At 34.8% G+C, this 16,876-nt stretch overlaps 1 protein-coding gene and 1 long non-coding RNA gene across 2 annotated transcripts in view; both read left to right on the forward strand.

Moving 5' to 3' along the window:
- The first annotated feature begins 8,981 nt into the window (after positions 1 to 8,981).
- On the forward strand, positions 8,982 to 10,571 carry LOC127875449 (uncharacterized). Its single transcript, XR_008047421.1, has 2 exons — positions 8,982 to 9,145; positions 9,316 to 10,571. It is a non-coding gene; the product is annotated as an uncharacterized LOC127875449 (long non-coding RNA).
- A 6,168-nt stretch (positions 10,572 to 16,739) lies between these two features.
- Positions 16,740 to 16,876, forward strand: part of LOC127875348 (uncharacterized) — a 66,999-nt gene continuing 66,862 nt past the window's right edge. Inside the window, exon 1 of the mRNA XM_052420349.1 lies at positions 16,740 to 16,768. Coding sequence (XP_052276309.1) covers positions 16,751 to 16,768 — 18 coding nt within the window. The 5' untranslated portion in view covers positions 16,740 to 16,750. The remainder of the gene's footprint in view (positions 16,769 to 16,876) is intronic.

Genomic DNA, 16,876 nt, shown 5'->3' on the forward strand with positions numbered 1-16,876 from the left:
AAATGTCAATCGAAATGGTGTGGGCTAACATCACTGATCCAGTGACGTTGATCGTTAGGCCGGCTGTACGTCGGAAGTTGCAGATGGAACATCAACGGGAACGTGTGCAAAGTCATGTTTCAAAAGGTTACGTCGTAATATGGTGTATGCAATTGACGTTTGCCTGTAATTTACATGACATTATACAGTAATTATTGGGCTGCGTGTGCTAACCCAAAAAGACATGACTAATTAGTGAAACAAGCAATGGGCAATAACTAAGTGCATTCTCCTCGTCTAGTTTAACGTTAATATATGCTGTATGTGTGTATGTCCATTTAGGAAGACACGCTATTGAACTTAATTCGAAACAATCTTAAATTAATACTATCCTTAAAAATCTTATGCACTATGTGACATACGCGAATATTTATTTATAATATATGTGAAATGTTTACTATAGTAATTGTAAAAACAAACGGTACGCGTAATTAAGATATCTGCGTTTCAATGTACTCATCTCATCTTTGCCCATGGTCCCTTCTGGGATGTAGGCCGCCAATCAGCTTCCTCTCGGTTCTGGGCGAGTATCTCCAGCTGCCCCCATGCTTGGCCCATCTGCTTAGCATCTGCATCCAGGTCCCGGCGCCAGGTGTCTCTAGGCCGCCCTTTTTTCATTTTTCCATGGGGGTTACATGTGAGAGATTGCCTTGTCGTATTGGATGCAGGCTTGCGAAGGGTGTGGCCTATCCACCGCCAACGTCTCTGAAGGATGTCTTCTTCAACTGGCTGCTGCTTTGTTCTTCTCCATAATCTTCGTTGGAGATCCTGTCTGGCAAGCGGATCTTGAGGATCTTCCTGATGCAGGTGTTGGTGAAGACCTGTATTTTCTTTATGGTGGTGACCGTGGTTCTCCAGGTCTCTGCATTGAGGAGTAATGGCTTTGCGATGATATTGAAGAGCCTTATCATGGTGGTGATTCGCTGGATCCCCAGATGTTCTTCAGCTGATGGAAGGCTGCTCGTGCTTTACCGATGCGTGTTCTGACATCTGCATCCGTTCCTCCATGGTTGTCAAGAATGCTGCCGAGATAGGTGAAGCTGTCCACGTCCTCCAGCGCCTCGCCTTGGACTGTGATGGGTGTGTTGTTGGATGCGTTGGTCCTGAACACATTGCTTTTCCCTCTGTTGATGGTGAGGCCAAGTCTAGCTGAGTTGTCCGCTACCATGTTTGTCTTTTCCTGCTTCTGTTGTTGGTTGTGGGAGAGAAGAGCAAGATCATCGTCAAAGTCGAGGTCTTCCAACTGTTTCCAGAGAGTCTACTGAATTTCATTCCGTTTCTGCTCCGTCGATGTCTTCATTACCCAGTCTATGGTCAACAGGAACAGGAAAGGTTAGAGTTAGCAGCATCGCCTCACTCTGATTCTTACTTCAAAGGCGTCCGTGCGCTGTCTGCCATGAACGATTCTGCAGCTCATTTCATCATAAGACTTCCTTATGATGTTGGTGATCTTTCCTGGCACTCCGTAGTGTCTAAGAAGTCTCCAGAAGGACTCTCGGTCAACGCTGTCGAACGCCTTTTCATAGTCAATGAAGTTGACATACAACGGCGAATTCCACTCCAGAGATTGTTCCAGAATGATGCGCAGGGTTGCAATCTGATCCGTGCAAGATCTCTCCTTTCGGAAGCCTGCTTGTTTGTCACGGAGATGCGGGTCTACTGCGTATTATATCGGTTCAGCAGGATGCGATTTAACACCTTTTCCGGGATGGACACCAGTGTGATTCCTCAGTAATTGGATCAGGAACTGAGGTATCCTTTCTTGGGAAGCTTGATGAGGTTAGCCTCTTTCCACTCTGATGGAATTGCTGAAGAGCGGGTGTAGTAACTCCACACTGGTCTCCACGTCAGCCTTAAGCGCTTCTGCAGGTATGCTGTCAGGTCCTGCAGATTTGCCGTTCTTTAATTGCTTGATGGCGCTGCAGATCTTTTCTTTTGTGAGAGTGCAGCACTTGATTGGCAGATCGCTTATAGCTGGCGGAATCTCCGGTGGGATCGCAGGAGCTGGCCTGTTGAGTAACTCAATCCACCTCTTCTTCTGCACTTCGTCATCTGTTATTACTCCTCCATTTTTGTCCCTTTATGGCCTCTCCGGCTTTGCAATTTTTCCTGCTTGTCTCTTGGTGATGGAGTACAGATCTTAAGTTCTGTTCTGATAGGCTGCCTCTACCGCCTCGGCTGCAAACGTCTCTAGGTAGTTTCTAAGTAATTTAAGCCGTATAAAGAACTGGGTTATAATTAAATAAAACAAAGTAGAAATTTACAATTATTTTAATAGATTATTTTGTATCCTTGGTTCATTTTAATTGATTTTTTTTGTAAAAAATAGCCAGTTCCTTATTCGATTTGAATAAGTAGTAAGGAGCCAGGTCCTAATTAAAACCGAATAAGGGTATGGATTATCAGTAAATAACGCTCAGAAGCAATTTATTGCAATAATTATTTTAAATTTTGAACCAACATTTACCATGATTTTCATTGACATTTAGTATTCTTTGTTTAGTTTAAATTTCTGTTTGAGTAAGACAATTTCATGTCCTTATTATCGTTTTCATAATACTTGTTTTCAGTGTTTATCGTCAAATAGAAGATACACTAAACTGTGACAGAATACATCCATATAACATAATCAAGCTAAAATAACATACACAATATCGAAAAAAAATTACCAATCGGAAGGTTGTCGTCCGAAATACAGGCTTCCAAATAAGGAACTAATTTATTAAAAGCTCCTTATTCAGTAACCATAATTTCGGATATTTAAATTCGGAACATTCTAGCATAGCGCAGCTTTATATTCGTAATTATTTTATGTGCTGAATAAAAGATTTGTTATTTATATCTATGATACTGTTCTTCAAGTTTTATATGACCCTTATCTTTGGAGAAGACTATTCGATAGATGAATACTTGATATGTTTAGATATATCATTCAGTTCTCAATCGTAAAAAAATACAAGGGTATATTATTAAGGATACAAAGCGATTTTAATGCGTCACCATAAAAGCAAGACTGTATCGGATGCAACGGCCTTATAGCATAAGACTATTTAGCCTCAATATTTATTTTATAATTAAACACCTGCGCGCATACTAGCAGTAGTAGTGTGTTTTCTTCAGACATTTGTTTAAGTGCGTATACGCGTTTTCTCGCTCATGCAGGCCATCGGTACATCCGATGACCTTTTAACATTGGCACACGATTATTGACCGTGGGATCCACAAAACGTCGAGGCCTCGGCGGTTAAGAGTCATTCGTCGATCTTAGCGTAACAGTTGCGCTCTGTTTTCGCCAACATTAAGGCGAGACTGCACCGGATGAAGCGGCCAAGGTTCCTCTTAAAGTTTTAAAAGTTCCATTAAGGTTCCTCGGTATTATGTTTACAAATAAAAAAACAAAGCACATACAGCTAGGATGAGATATTAAAATAGTTGCCCTATCTTCGATCGCGTTTTTTCGCTCTTCAATGCAAACTGTACATCCGGCGACCTTCAACATCGGTGCACGACCAATGATCGTGGAAACCGACACAATGGCGCTGATCTAGGTGGAAACCAGCCTTATTTTTCCGAACTAAGTGCAACCGGCTACATTTTCCTTATTCAGTCCTGAAAAAGGAACTGGGTTATCATTATAAAACGTAAATAGAAATGTACTGCAATCAATAGTTTGATACCAAACCTGCATTTACAATGATTTTTTGTCTCTTTAGTTCATTCTCATTTATTTTTAGAAAGAAAATGCTAGTTCCTTATTCGATTTGAATAAGGAACCAGTTCTTTATTGCTTATTCAAACCGAAAAAAAGGAACTGGGTTATAATGAAGTTAAACCAAGTAGAAATGTATTGCAGTAAATATATTTAAAATATCAAATCTATAAATACAATTATGATCATTTATATATGGAACACTGTTGATCAATGTCATTTTAGTAAGAAAATTCCAGTTTCTTATTCGGTTTGAATAAGGAATAAGGCACTGGTAACTCTTTCCTTATTCATTTACGAAAAGGAACTTGAATATAAATACACACAAACATGTTAAAATGTTCTAGATTATATTTTTATATCAGACACATGCAATTATGTTAAAGCGGGTATAAACGATTTTTCATATGTGTTTAATTGTAATATATTTATAAAATATGTTACAATAACACAAAATAGGCAAGAAAAATTATACATTAAAGCCGAATTTCATAAAATGCAGCAAAGACAAATTAGCCCCCCGAGCCGATAGTGACGTACATATTTTCCTACAATAACCGAAGCATTCGTCTTTGTATTTTAAACCGTTAAACTACGAGGGGTGTTCCCGAAGTTCGTGGATTTTCGCTATAACTTATTAGTTTGCTGGTAAAAGTCAATGAAATTTACATATTATACAAACCAATTATCACGGACTTTATGTATAAGCTAAAAATGCATGTATTCCATAAAGCGCGTTTGAAACGCGTTGCCATAGAGACCTCAGTAACGACATGCGGCGCACGCGTGTATTTTATTTTAAGTATGAGCGTTACGCGAATTTAAATTTGGTTTAAATGTTGTTGATAAACAGAATTTACGGCAAATATCACGTTACAGCGCCTAAGTCCTCCTTACAGCCCGGATTTGGCCCCTATGGACTTCCGCGTCTTCCCGGAAGTTAAATCACAGTTGCGCGGTATTCGCTTTGCAAGTAAACAGGAACTTACATTTGCAGCAAAGCGAATCGTGTCGTCTTTTGACGCTGACTGGTATAGAGACACTTTTGACAAGTGGATTTCCCGACACATAAAGTGCATTCGCGTTGGAGGTGATTATGTGGAAAAGATTTGACAGTTTTTAACTTCATAACGTCATTGACGTTGAACAGAAACGTAACACGTGCGTCGGTGTGCGCATTGTGCACATGTTTAAATCTCTGATATATATTTATTGTTTTATGTATTTCCATGATATTTGGAGAGTATATTTGGAAAGGACGAAATATTCTTAACATGCTATTTGTTTGTCCATTTATGTTACCAAATGAAAGTTATAGCGAAAATCCACGAACTTCTGGAACACCCCTCGTAAGTTTAGATGCACATCGTACATGTATGGTATTCATGTTGGCGAATTCGGCTGTACAGCCGTTTTCAATTTCAGAATTAAATATCTGGCTTATTTCGCATTTTTCGACACATGTTCTTCTTAACTTTAATTTTAATTTATATTGAAATATATATATAATAAGTTTTTTACACAGTTTATATAAATTCATAAATATTTGACAAAATCGTATATACCCGCTTTAAAGGCTCAAGTTTTTGTTGATGTGAAGTTAGTATTCGAAGCCGAAAATGCCGGTTCGGTTCAGACAAGTGTTCATATGCAAGCGCGAAGAAGAAACATTAATATGTAACGTAATACATAAAGCAAGTGTATTCGAGTTAGTTTGTTTTGATTTTCTTAACAACTGTTTGCATTATTCTTAACAAAAAACAATATCAAATTATTTTCAGCTTGAATAATGAATGATGAATTGTTCTTTATTCCTTATTCGAATAAGTAACTAGGAAAAAGGAACCAGCTTACTCACCATTATTTTGTGTGATGCAAACACTAATTATAACAGTATTGTTAGAAAGAAAAATCACGCCGACTTTCATAAACTTATGTCCGATTAGGCAAATTTACACGTAAGCCCAGAAACGTTTTAAATCTAAATCTGCAAAAACGTCTTCCAAAATTACTCTGTCAAAGTTTAAAATTTGTTTTGAAAATAAAAGCACACATTTTTCGAGTGAATGGTATTGGAATAAATTGTCTGTATGCCTGTCATAAAATTACGTCACAATTATAAAAGCTTACTTAAGATTTTTATATTTCCGAGAAACTTATTCTTGAATGATTATACAATGCAAATAATCTAGGGAAGTTTTAGAAGAAAAATCCATAATGAATTTAATATGATGAATAAGAGCATGTGATCTTGTTATTCGAGTTTTAATGTCGTTTCCTACATAAATTTAAATATACGATACATTTTTATGTATTTAGGTCATTAAAAACCCGAAGTTATTTATGGTAAAAAAATCGTTATGTATGAACAATATAGTAAAGAAAATAAAACATGTGATAGTTGTTTATCAAACATTCCCAAATACACATCATATTTAGCCACGAAAATGTTCCAATGCTTTTACCTAAATTATACTTCACAAATTCGAGTACATGAGTTTTGGAGCATTAGAACTCTCTGTTTAATTTAAATGCTGATTCGGAGTTTTCGACGTTTTGAAGAGTATTTGTTAAGGTCCCTTTTTGGCTCAAGTCTTTGCGTCTTCCATTTGAAATCAAGTGACTTAAATTGTATTCATATGGTGAAATTGCAAACTAAGTTCAATTTCAGTCCAAATAAGTATACTTGATAAATGACTTACAACAAGATGCATTACATCAAACAAAACATACAATTAACATTACAGTACCAGCATTTATCTGGGATTATTAGAACAATTCATTTGATTTGTCCAAAGATCTTCGAAGTTATATAGACAAAAGAAATTCACCAGTACCAATGATTACTTGTAAGTATAACTTCATGCACTGGTGGATCCAAATGAAACGAAAGGCGAGATTGATCCTCTATGCAAAACACCAGCTTTTATTCAGGGACAATTCAAAAAGTGTTACGCAATGAGATTTCTAAGAGAAACTTTACGAATACAACATAATAATGGCATCAATAAATCTAAGTACTTTACAACTAAACAATGCAAAAACATAATTAAAGTTTTCTCAGATATTATTTATTTTATTAATTGTATATATTAAAAGTGGATTATAATGTTTTTATCATGATAAAATGTATTAATAAATGAATCCAACACATCTTTCAAAGGCCCCATCAAACAATATACCGGTAGGCAAGATTTTTAATTACATCATAGCACTTATGTTGACCTTATTACATCATAGTACTGATGACATTGTTTAAAGCAATTGAAAACATTTACTTTTAACGTTACCTCCCCTTACAACTATTCACTAAGGAAATGTATGGATCTTAATTTATATTTAACATTCCTGTTTAAGAAAATGTTATGAAAAAAAGTTGACCGTGGTTTATTCGTTACTGAACAAATACAGAGTACAGCAATCGTTTTAAAAAAATTGATTTGAATGTCAAAGTCCAAATCAATAATTGGTCAATATCATAACAACTATGATTTCTTCCGTGACGTAATAACGTTATGTGTAGCAAGTCATGTTTCATGAAAGTGTTTGTCTTATTTTCTATTTGAGCTTCGCTCTTTTAAACGAAAATCCAGTGTGTGCGACGTGTCGTTCCTGATTTGAATGTGCGACAATTTACCCACATGCATTAAGTCCGGTTTTCACAGGGCGCGTCTCATATATGAGATATTAAGTCCGTTTTATAAAGGCTTTGTTTAAGGTCACTGTTTGAGGTGCTTGTTCGACACTTAAATAAACTTGGTCAGAAACTATGTTAAAGCCCCGCACAACAGGATATTTAACCTGTTGTCGCAAGTTTATCTGTTTGATCACGCACCTTCTTTGCTATCGTATTCTTGCAACTGTCGCCGGTTCAATGCATGATGAAGATGATTTGCGGATACACTCACGGATGCCCTTAGCTTGCAATAAATTCGGTGGGCAGTATATGATGTTGCAATCTATTTATATTGAAACGGAAACCCTAAGATGAAACCTATTATTGATGAATTTATACCAAGCGTTTTTAAATGAAGTAGCATTAGTTATCTTTAACAATGTGAAACACCATCAATTCAGTTTCATAGGTATTTGTGAACGCTTATAAGAGATCGTTTTTAAGTACAGATGTCGTTCATTTTTGATTCAAACCGGTTTTTTTTTTCTAGCGCTAGTAAAAGCTACCATATAAAACTATTTGAAATTGATTGAAAAATATTCCATAATTTGATTTGATCAAATAAAATATATTATTTTTTAATGTATTATTTTGCTTGATTATTGTATGTATGTTTGAAATAAAAAAAAAAGTTTTATAAAAAAAACATTGTATTATTATTTTATTTTTTATTTATTGACAATAAAAACACTTATTTTAGTGTATGCATGAGGTTATAATAAGCTTTACATATATATATATATATATATATATATATATATATATATATATATATATATATATATATATATATATATATATATATATAAGCTACTCAATTTATCGAAATAATTGTATCATCACAATACATATTAAATTTATCTGTATATGTAAACATGCCTATTATAATATTCATTTTCTTTTTAAACTGTTTAATTTAATCTATTGTTTAATTGTATAATTACCGGTAATGACGATTGGATATTTGTTGGAAAGGACGTTCCTTACAATATCGATGTTGTATAATACTTCCGTGAATGATTTACTAGGATTAATTTACGTATTTTAATAGACCCATTTATAGAGATAAAACGACATTTAACCAGCCTTCATTTGTCATATTGCTCATACGGAAAGAAAAACACACAGTCACTTTAATAGAGAACGGAAGTCGCATGAAACATAAGCATGCTTTAACAGAAAAACACACGTGCACCTCTTAAATACATGCGTATTAGTATCTCAACACAATAATCTTCTGAAGATTTATCTCGAGGACTTTGCAGGTTGGGAAAGCATGCAAATTGCATGATGACCTCGTGAACACTAAGGTTACATCCTTGCTTTGCAAATGTCGCTGGTTAAAATTTGGTTCACACAAGGGAGTATGCATTCGTCAAAGCCTATTGAAACAATTTGTCGAAGTCTCCATCTAAGATCAGGGCAAAGATAAATGTAAATAGACGTCAATGTGTCCTGTTCAATATAATGACAAATTTACCGATTTTCGCCTACGCAGATCTACAACGCTATATAAGACCGTAGACAGTTCTTACGTCCTCAATCGTAAAACTCATTTTAAGTCAATCACGAATACAGAAGCGATGATGTTGATGTTGATCGCGGCAGTGTTCGTGCATGTCTTCCTGGCCAACGGGCTTGCAAAATCAGTTTCTCGAGTGCATGACAATGTGTCGGCTATGGAGCAACTTATGGCCATGGTGCCTGAAAGGACAACCGATGTAAGTTATTTCATATGTAACCAAACTAAAACTTGTTTACATAAAAATGCAAATATTTTATTTATTGCCTTAATATGTATTGCTTTGCGCTTGTAATTGTGTTTGGCTACTTTAAACTTGATATTAGTTTATATTAAATAGAAATTATTTCTTTGACGTTTTTATGGAAGAACCTCCCTTGGAAGGAAATATACCAACAACAACAAAAGCAATTGAAACTTCTTGAAAAACGCATAGAACGAATAGAACAACGCGATGGACCATACGGTTATGGCACTACTGTCAAAGTGAATACATCGGAAGTCGGTGCTGGCTGGCCCCAATGAGCGGAATCTACTTGTTTTCGGTTACTCTGGCAACGCAAGGGTATACTTACGCTTGTTCATACCGAGGGGGAGATTGCGAGGATCTACAGTTATCAATCATACTCATCGGGCACCATTACTGTCGTCGTCCGCCTAACTGTACATGAACACGTGTGGGTTGAGAACAAGGTTCATAGCGGGCGCTATGTGTTTGGTGAGCTGTACAGCGCGTTTACTGGCATTCTGCTGGCTTAGAACTGGTACAGAAAGATAACACAACTAAGGACAAGTTTTCATAAAGCAATCTTTACTTCTATACAAGATGAAATATTTCTGTTCCTTCAGTGGTACCATATATACATCTTTAAACGTACCGAGGGAATTTTATCAATTCAAAAGATGTATAGTCAATCGATGCGTGATATGTTTTGTCAATGCTCTTTTCTTCAAAAATGCTATGAAAAATTGGTGCTGTATGGTCAATCAATGCATTATAGGTTTTGTCAATGCTCTTTTCTTCAAAAATGCTATGAACAATTGATGATGTATGGTCAATCAATGCATTTTATGTTTTGTCGATGCTCTTTTCTTCAAAAATGCTATGAAAAATTGTGACTGCCTATCACTTGAGTACAAAATGTGTATGCTACTTGTACATCTCGTTACCGGTCTAGAGATAACCGGTGTTCATAAAGCTATGTGTACCTTTCTCAATAGCTCAGTTTTCAACATAAAAGAAACATTTACGCGTGTGATCTTAAATTTAAAAATCAACATATACAGAACAAATGTTTTTAAAGATTAAAATATATATTTTAATGTGCCTAAGTTTCCCCGAGGGCGCTTTGTGACAACAAAACTGCTTTTGGTTTGATGATAGCTTTCATAACGCATCTACTACATTTATGTATTTAACTATGCATATAGGATACATAACTTCAGTTATATAGTCAAGCTATACCTTTCTTGGCAAGTTGTAAAATCGTTGTAAGTAAAATGTTCACGAAGTAACCCTATGCGCATCCGCATTATCTAGTCCTGTATAACGTTTTATTGTTGAACAATGCTCGAAGAAGCGCATGCTTTTCGTTGTTGTGATTAAAAATGCTACATCAAAAACATACTGGGTATTGTACAATATATTCTTAACGATTTCATCAATATGGTTTGTTAATTGTTACTATGTACGTATTCGCACGAAAAGAGTAAAATACACTTAAGAAAACAACTTCGAATTGCTCCTTAAGGCCATTAATTCGAACACGCTGGTTATAGCAGAACCGTTTTCTGTATCAGAATACAGCAGAGAACTCTATTTGCATCACCAGGATATTATTTGTATCATAAATCCTTTATTTTCAAGTGGCCCATGTCATAAAATAAGACACAGGACAATAATGCCTGTCAAACACAAAACAACGACGCAAATGAATACAATTGGTAAACCACCTTGAAACGGTTAATGCACAGTTTAGGATTGAAAATTTAACTATTTTTTATTACGCCCAGTTCTCGCATTTCGCCTTGAGCATTCAATTATTTCCTTAAAATGGCACAGTTATACAATTGGCGACACGCATAAACAGATACCAACGTATTGCAAATAAATACATCTGATCTCCATCCCATTAGGCCGATAAATAAAACCCACTTCAGAGGTTTAATATAAATTTAAAGGCACTGAAGCAACGCATTTGGCCCAAATTTATTCACCTTTACATTCACATATTACTGCGAAAAGGTTTGCGTTTTAATTTAATTACAAATTAACTTCTCAGTGTGCAAATGTTTACCAGAGAAACTTTAAATTTCTCATAAACAATAATATCAAACAACAAGAGATGGGTTTGTTAGAAACACAATGCCGCCTAATGCGCCGCTTTTAAGCCATATATTAGACCTTTGACCTTGAAGGATGACCTTGACCTTTCACCTCTCAAAATGTGCATCTTCATTAGATACACATGCATGCCAAATATCAAGTTGCTATCTTCAATAATGCAAACGTTATGACCAAGGTTAAAGTTTTATGACAGAATGACAAAATGACGGAATGACAGACAGGGCAAAAACAATATACCCTCGACCATTTGATCCGGGGGCATAAACAAGAAAGCTTCAATACATCGTATTCAATTTAAACGATTTTGAAATAATGAAGCATCATATAGTTTAATATTCAGATGATCAACATGCAGATAAATGAAGAATCCTAATGTTGGTTGTAAAAAAGCCAAATGAAAATTTAAATTTAAAACAGTGCTTATCTCGAACTCTAGAGCGATTTATTTAAAGACAAAAACATGCGGCAAATCACATGATTTTAGGCCACAAATGAAAATAATACGAATACGGCTTTGTATATTTTTTTGCGTTTGTTTCGTAATTGTGTGTTGTATCGCGTTTTGTTGAGTTTCCAAAAATGTATCACTTCCATAAACAATATCCCGAGCTGAGTAAAATCTCAAATATTGTTAAATCCATCTTACTTAACCATATTTTTTTAAACTTTCAATTACACAAAAAGGCGCCTTTTGAATGAAACATACACGCGCTTTAAATTGGAAACTAATATTGTGCAAATGCAAACTATTATTGTGGCTCATAATCCAAACACACATAGTGTATGTAGAATGTACAACAACATTCCATAATTCCCAGCAAAAAAGAGACGTCTTTCAGACATCTTTATTTTGTTGTTTTACGGTCGCGACGTCGCCGCCAAATTAACAACGTCTTTTCAACGTCTTTTTAGCGATATGATAATAACGTCTTTTTAAAAACGTCGAAAAGACGTCTTGTTGCCGAGGAAAACAATGACGTCTTTTTAAATACGTCGAAAAGACGTCTTTTTACCGACATAATAATGGCGTGTTTTTAAAGACGTTTAAAAGACGTCGTTATGTTACTCTGACGGTTTACTACCGGTATTATAGTTCCGTATTATTAAAGGGATAGTAATCCGCAACCATTAAAAGGGTAGGTTCTTTCTTGACCGTAAGTGTAAGAAACGAGCCGCTCAAGATCTTTTCATAAGTGTATTTATACTCATCTTGAAAATATATATTAACAATACTAAATCTCATGTTATGTATATTAGTCACATATCCAAATATATCATAATATCATATATATAACATTTGGTACATTACATTACATATCACATATAATAATAACAGTACAGGTTAAAACATGATCTTGTGTGTAGTGGCTCATTTATGTTATTAGACACATGTACAAAACTGTACTTTAGACACATGTACCTTAGAACATATGTAAACTTACATATATACAGATTACACAAATATACATGTACATCAGAACACAGAGCTAAATCTTACTCAGTTGTGGACTGGAATGATGCACTCTAAAACACCAGCTCATCAACACTCTGTCAATACCGGTACTCTCAATCTCTCAGTGTAAATAGTCTGCAAATAAGTAATTTGTTCCAGAGTGCATAGAAAGAATGAAACAGTGATTATGTAATTTATCTGTCAATTATGAACATAAACATTACTGAAAGCTCTCATCTTTACAACAATCGAAAAGCCAAACATTAAAAGGTAAAATGACCCAAAGCACTTTATAAGGTCAACTGAACTTATGGAGAATCATAAGTAACTTATACTAACCTTAATCTAATATTCCATCCATTTAAAACGCACATCTAATTTTAAAAATCAACAACCATCTCAACATGTTGACCAAGTCAAGACTTCTTTTCAACTGCTCCTTAGACAAATGAAAAGCTTCTCATTTGGTGGGAAAAGGAAGTGACCTAAGGTCAAGTAATACACATGGTTAAACACAGTAATCACAAGAATGGTCCAAGGGATTCAACTCAATCAGAGTAAAACTCCAAAATTCAAGCCTGCCACAGTTATAACGTAACACTTTCAAGACGTCTGAGAAAATGGTAAAATAAACGTCTTTTAAACATCTCTTTAGCAACATGAAAATAACGTCTTTTTAAAGACGTTGACAAGACGTCTTGTGGGCGAGATAGTAATGACGTCTTTTAAAATACGTCGAAAAAATATGGAAACGTATATGGTACACCCTGATACCGTGATGATGTCAACATTCTATGACGGCATGATATGAAAAGGTGTCATGTCGTCAAAAATAACTCATCGTGTCGACTAAAACTACGATGGCAAGTCATTTTAAAAAGAGCATGACGCCTTAAATTATGTTGATTTGTCGACATCAGATAAGTTGTCATTTAATCTCTGACAATATTTTAACCTTGAGCCGTCTTGTAAATTTAACTAGTTCTATGTTGTTTACTGTATGACGGCATATATCTTGATGACTTGCAAGTAACATTATGTTGACATGGCGATATAACTGAAGGAGTCGATATAATTTATGTGGACAAAGGGCGTTGTTTAAAAAATATGGAAGCGTATATGGTTCCCAAATAATATGATCATGCCGGATTAGTTTATATCGACTTACTGTGAAATAACATTTTAGTTCAGTTTTTATGGTGCTATATTGTTGTGTTTATTTTTGCTCATTTAAGTTTAGTTTTTATCGCAAATGTTCTATTGAGCGTACTTCAGTACTTTCAGTACGATTCATCCATACACTAGTGCTGTATGGCTTTTACATAGATTGTGACACTTTTGTTCTTTTCTTTCAAATAAACCAAATCGAGTGACATTTTTAACAAGGTTTTACGAAGGAAAAAAAACTGGTTATTAGATTGCCGAATGTCGGCGGGCGGGCGGGTGGGTGGCCTGGCGGGCTGGTGGGCGGGCGGAACAACATTGTCCGGGCAATAACTTTGTCATTCATCGTGAGATTTTAAAATCATTTAGCATATTTGTTCACCATCATTGGACGGTGTGTCGCGCAAAAGAATTACGTCAATATCTTCAAGGTCAAGGTCACACTTTGAGTTCAAAGGTAAAATTTTTTTGAATGGATTTACTTAATTCTTTGACAGAACACCCCTTTGGACAAGACCTGTCTGTTGACTTTTTTAGCTTGACCCCTGGTTGACATTGACCTTTAGTATCCAATTGCTCAAAAACTAACATTTGCCGTATCTTACTTGATACTGAATGGATTAACTTTATACTTTGACACAAACGAATACTCTTGTACTTAGGCACGAACGATCCAGAAACCTTACTGTTCTAATTAGAAATTACTACAATGCTTGTCTTTCTTAAATGTATGCCAAGTTTGGAACTAGGTTGACTTTTTCACCTTTAACCCTGGTTGACACTGATCTTTAGTATCCAATTGCTCAAAAACTAACATTCGCCGCATCTTACTTGATACTGAATGGATTTACTTAATACTTTGATCCACACAGAGGCCCATATACTTAGACAAGAACGATCAATAAACCTTACTGTACTATAGTTTAGCTATAAATTGGAAAATACGACAATGACTTGTTTTAAAAAGCAGTATATACATTTAACCCCAATAGCTAAATCATAAATGTTGACAGCCTGTCAGCCTTCCTTACTTCCACCTGTTTTCTTCAAAAAAGGTGATTGGTTGGCATCACGGTGTATAGTGTTTTAACGACCACACAATTTGAGTAAAATTGCACCACCAGTACTTTGAGTACTTTATTTTTTAAGATAGCAATTTAAACATCATGTTAACAACTTTCTTTTTAGTACTATAAGTACTACGGAAATAAAATCGAGTCGGGTGCAAAAGCATGCGAGTCACAAACAAATTACTTTTCAAACAATCATTATCACTTTTTTAATATTTCATTCGTACATTTTAAATTCATGAATTTATGGTCTTGAAATCATGAGTTATATCACTTTTAATGTGTTGATGAACACACTATTGCGTGCACAAATTACATCATCTTCAAAAGAATTACAAAAATTACTACATTTATGCAAGGCGGTTTATTCTGTTTAGTTATTGGCCCTAATGAGTTGAATGTCATTATTATATCAATTATGATGATGGCGACAATGGCGATGATTGGGTGAGGTAGGGTGTCCAGAGAACATAAACATCTTTTTAATATTTGCATTTACTGAATTTAATTTTAATGACGCATGATTACTTAAATTTCATAAAGGCACCACTTTTATCATTTTAGGGAAATACAAGCGATATCGTTTCTATACCAACCGATCACTCTTATGGTCACAAGAACAATAGGTGATATTTTGAGTGTTTAGTCAAAATATAAAAATAATTTCCCTTCAACTTGTTCATTCTGATATTTTGAATCGTATATATAGTCATGAATACATTTGTACTGAGCAGTAGACCATAATTAACGGTATATTACCTTAATCTATGAAAAGATATACACTGTGTTGTTTATCTAAATTACCTGCACACATCAGTAGTAGCAAAGCTTGAAGGTTGTTTAGTTATGTTGTAAAACACTATGTTGTTGTTGTTGTTAAGTTACATGTAGTTGTAGACTAGTTGATTGCATCAATTTTCTCGTACTATAATGCCGTTGTATGCGTACGTCTAACGTCCTATAACGTGTGACGGTGTCTAAATTTAACATAACGAGGATGGTTATACTGATTCTGTAGATGGTTCATGGATGAAAGCAAGTTTTCAAACACGCACAGTGTGTGTTTGCAATTACAATAATTAAGTAATGCGAAGCTACAAATACACTAAATCGTTTATTTGTCGCATTTCATCAAAAACCTATTTTAAAAGTGCTTTGAAATCCGGACGCTACTATAAGCCGTAACTAGTAACAAATATTCCAAAATATTAAGAGGTTCTTAAGAAATCTTTTTCCGTTTGTTTTTTTTAATTTAAAGAGTGACGCTTGAACAGTTGTGGTTGAAGGTGAGTTAACATAGTTATCCAGGACTCAGAATGTCTCTGAACATTATTTAGATAATAATTGAACATATTGCACGTCATGCTATACACATCCGACTTTTAAGAGATCATATTTTAGAAACGACGTAACTCTTATATACGTTTTCTAAAATACATTAACATGCATGTCATCCGTGAATTATCTTTTACAAGGGAGACAACGTTGTCAATATTCGAACATTTAAGAAAGTAAGTTGTCTGTTTTACTACCGTGGGTTGTCAAAGATTTGTATGAATATTTAGATTTTTCAACAGGTTATTGTTCAGATTTTATTATGTATTCATAAATTTAGAAATGTGATACACCAGGGTATACTGATAGTTGGAAAGTACTGTTGAAACGTAGGTTTTCATGTTTAAAGCGCTTACATTTTCAAATTTAAAATAACATGTAAAGACAATTTATAAAAAAGTGCTATAAGTAAATGGAACAGGACCTTTTCCACATATGGCTGTAGTGCAACGGGTAAGCATTTGATATAAGCTTACACTTTTCTGTTTTTCCCAATTAGTGTTGATGATATAATCAAATTGAAAAAAGGCGTTAATTGTTAAACCAAATATCATAACTCAC

This window comes from Dreissena polymorpha, chromosome 3, assembly GCF_020536995.1.
Source record: "Dreissena polymorpha isolate Duluth1 chromosome 3, UMN_Dpol_1.0, whole genome shotgun sequence".
In the NCBI taxonomy this organism is placed as follows: domain Eukaryota; kingdom Metazoa; phylum Mollusca; class Bivalvia; order Myida; family Dreissenidae; genus Dreissena; species Dreissena polymorpha.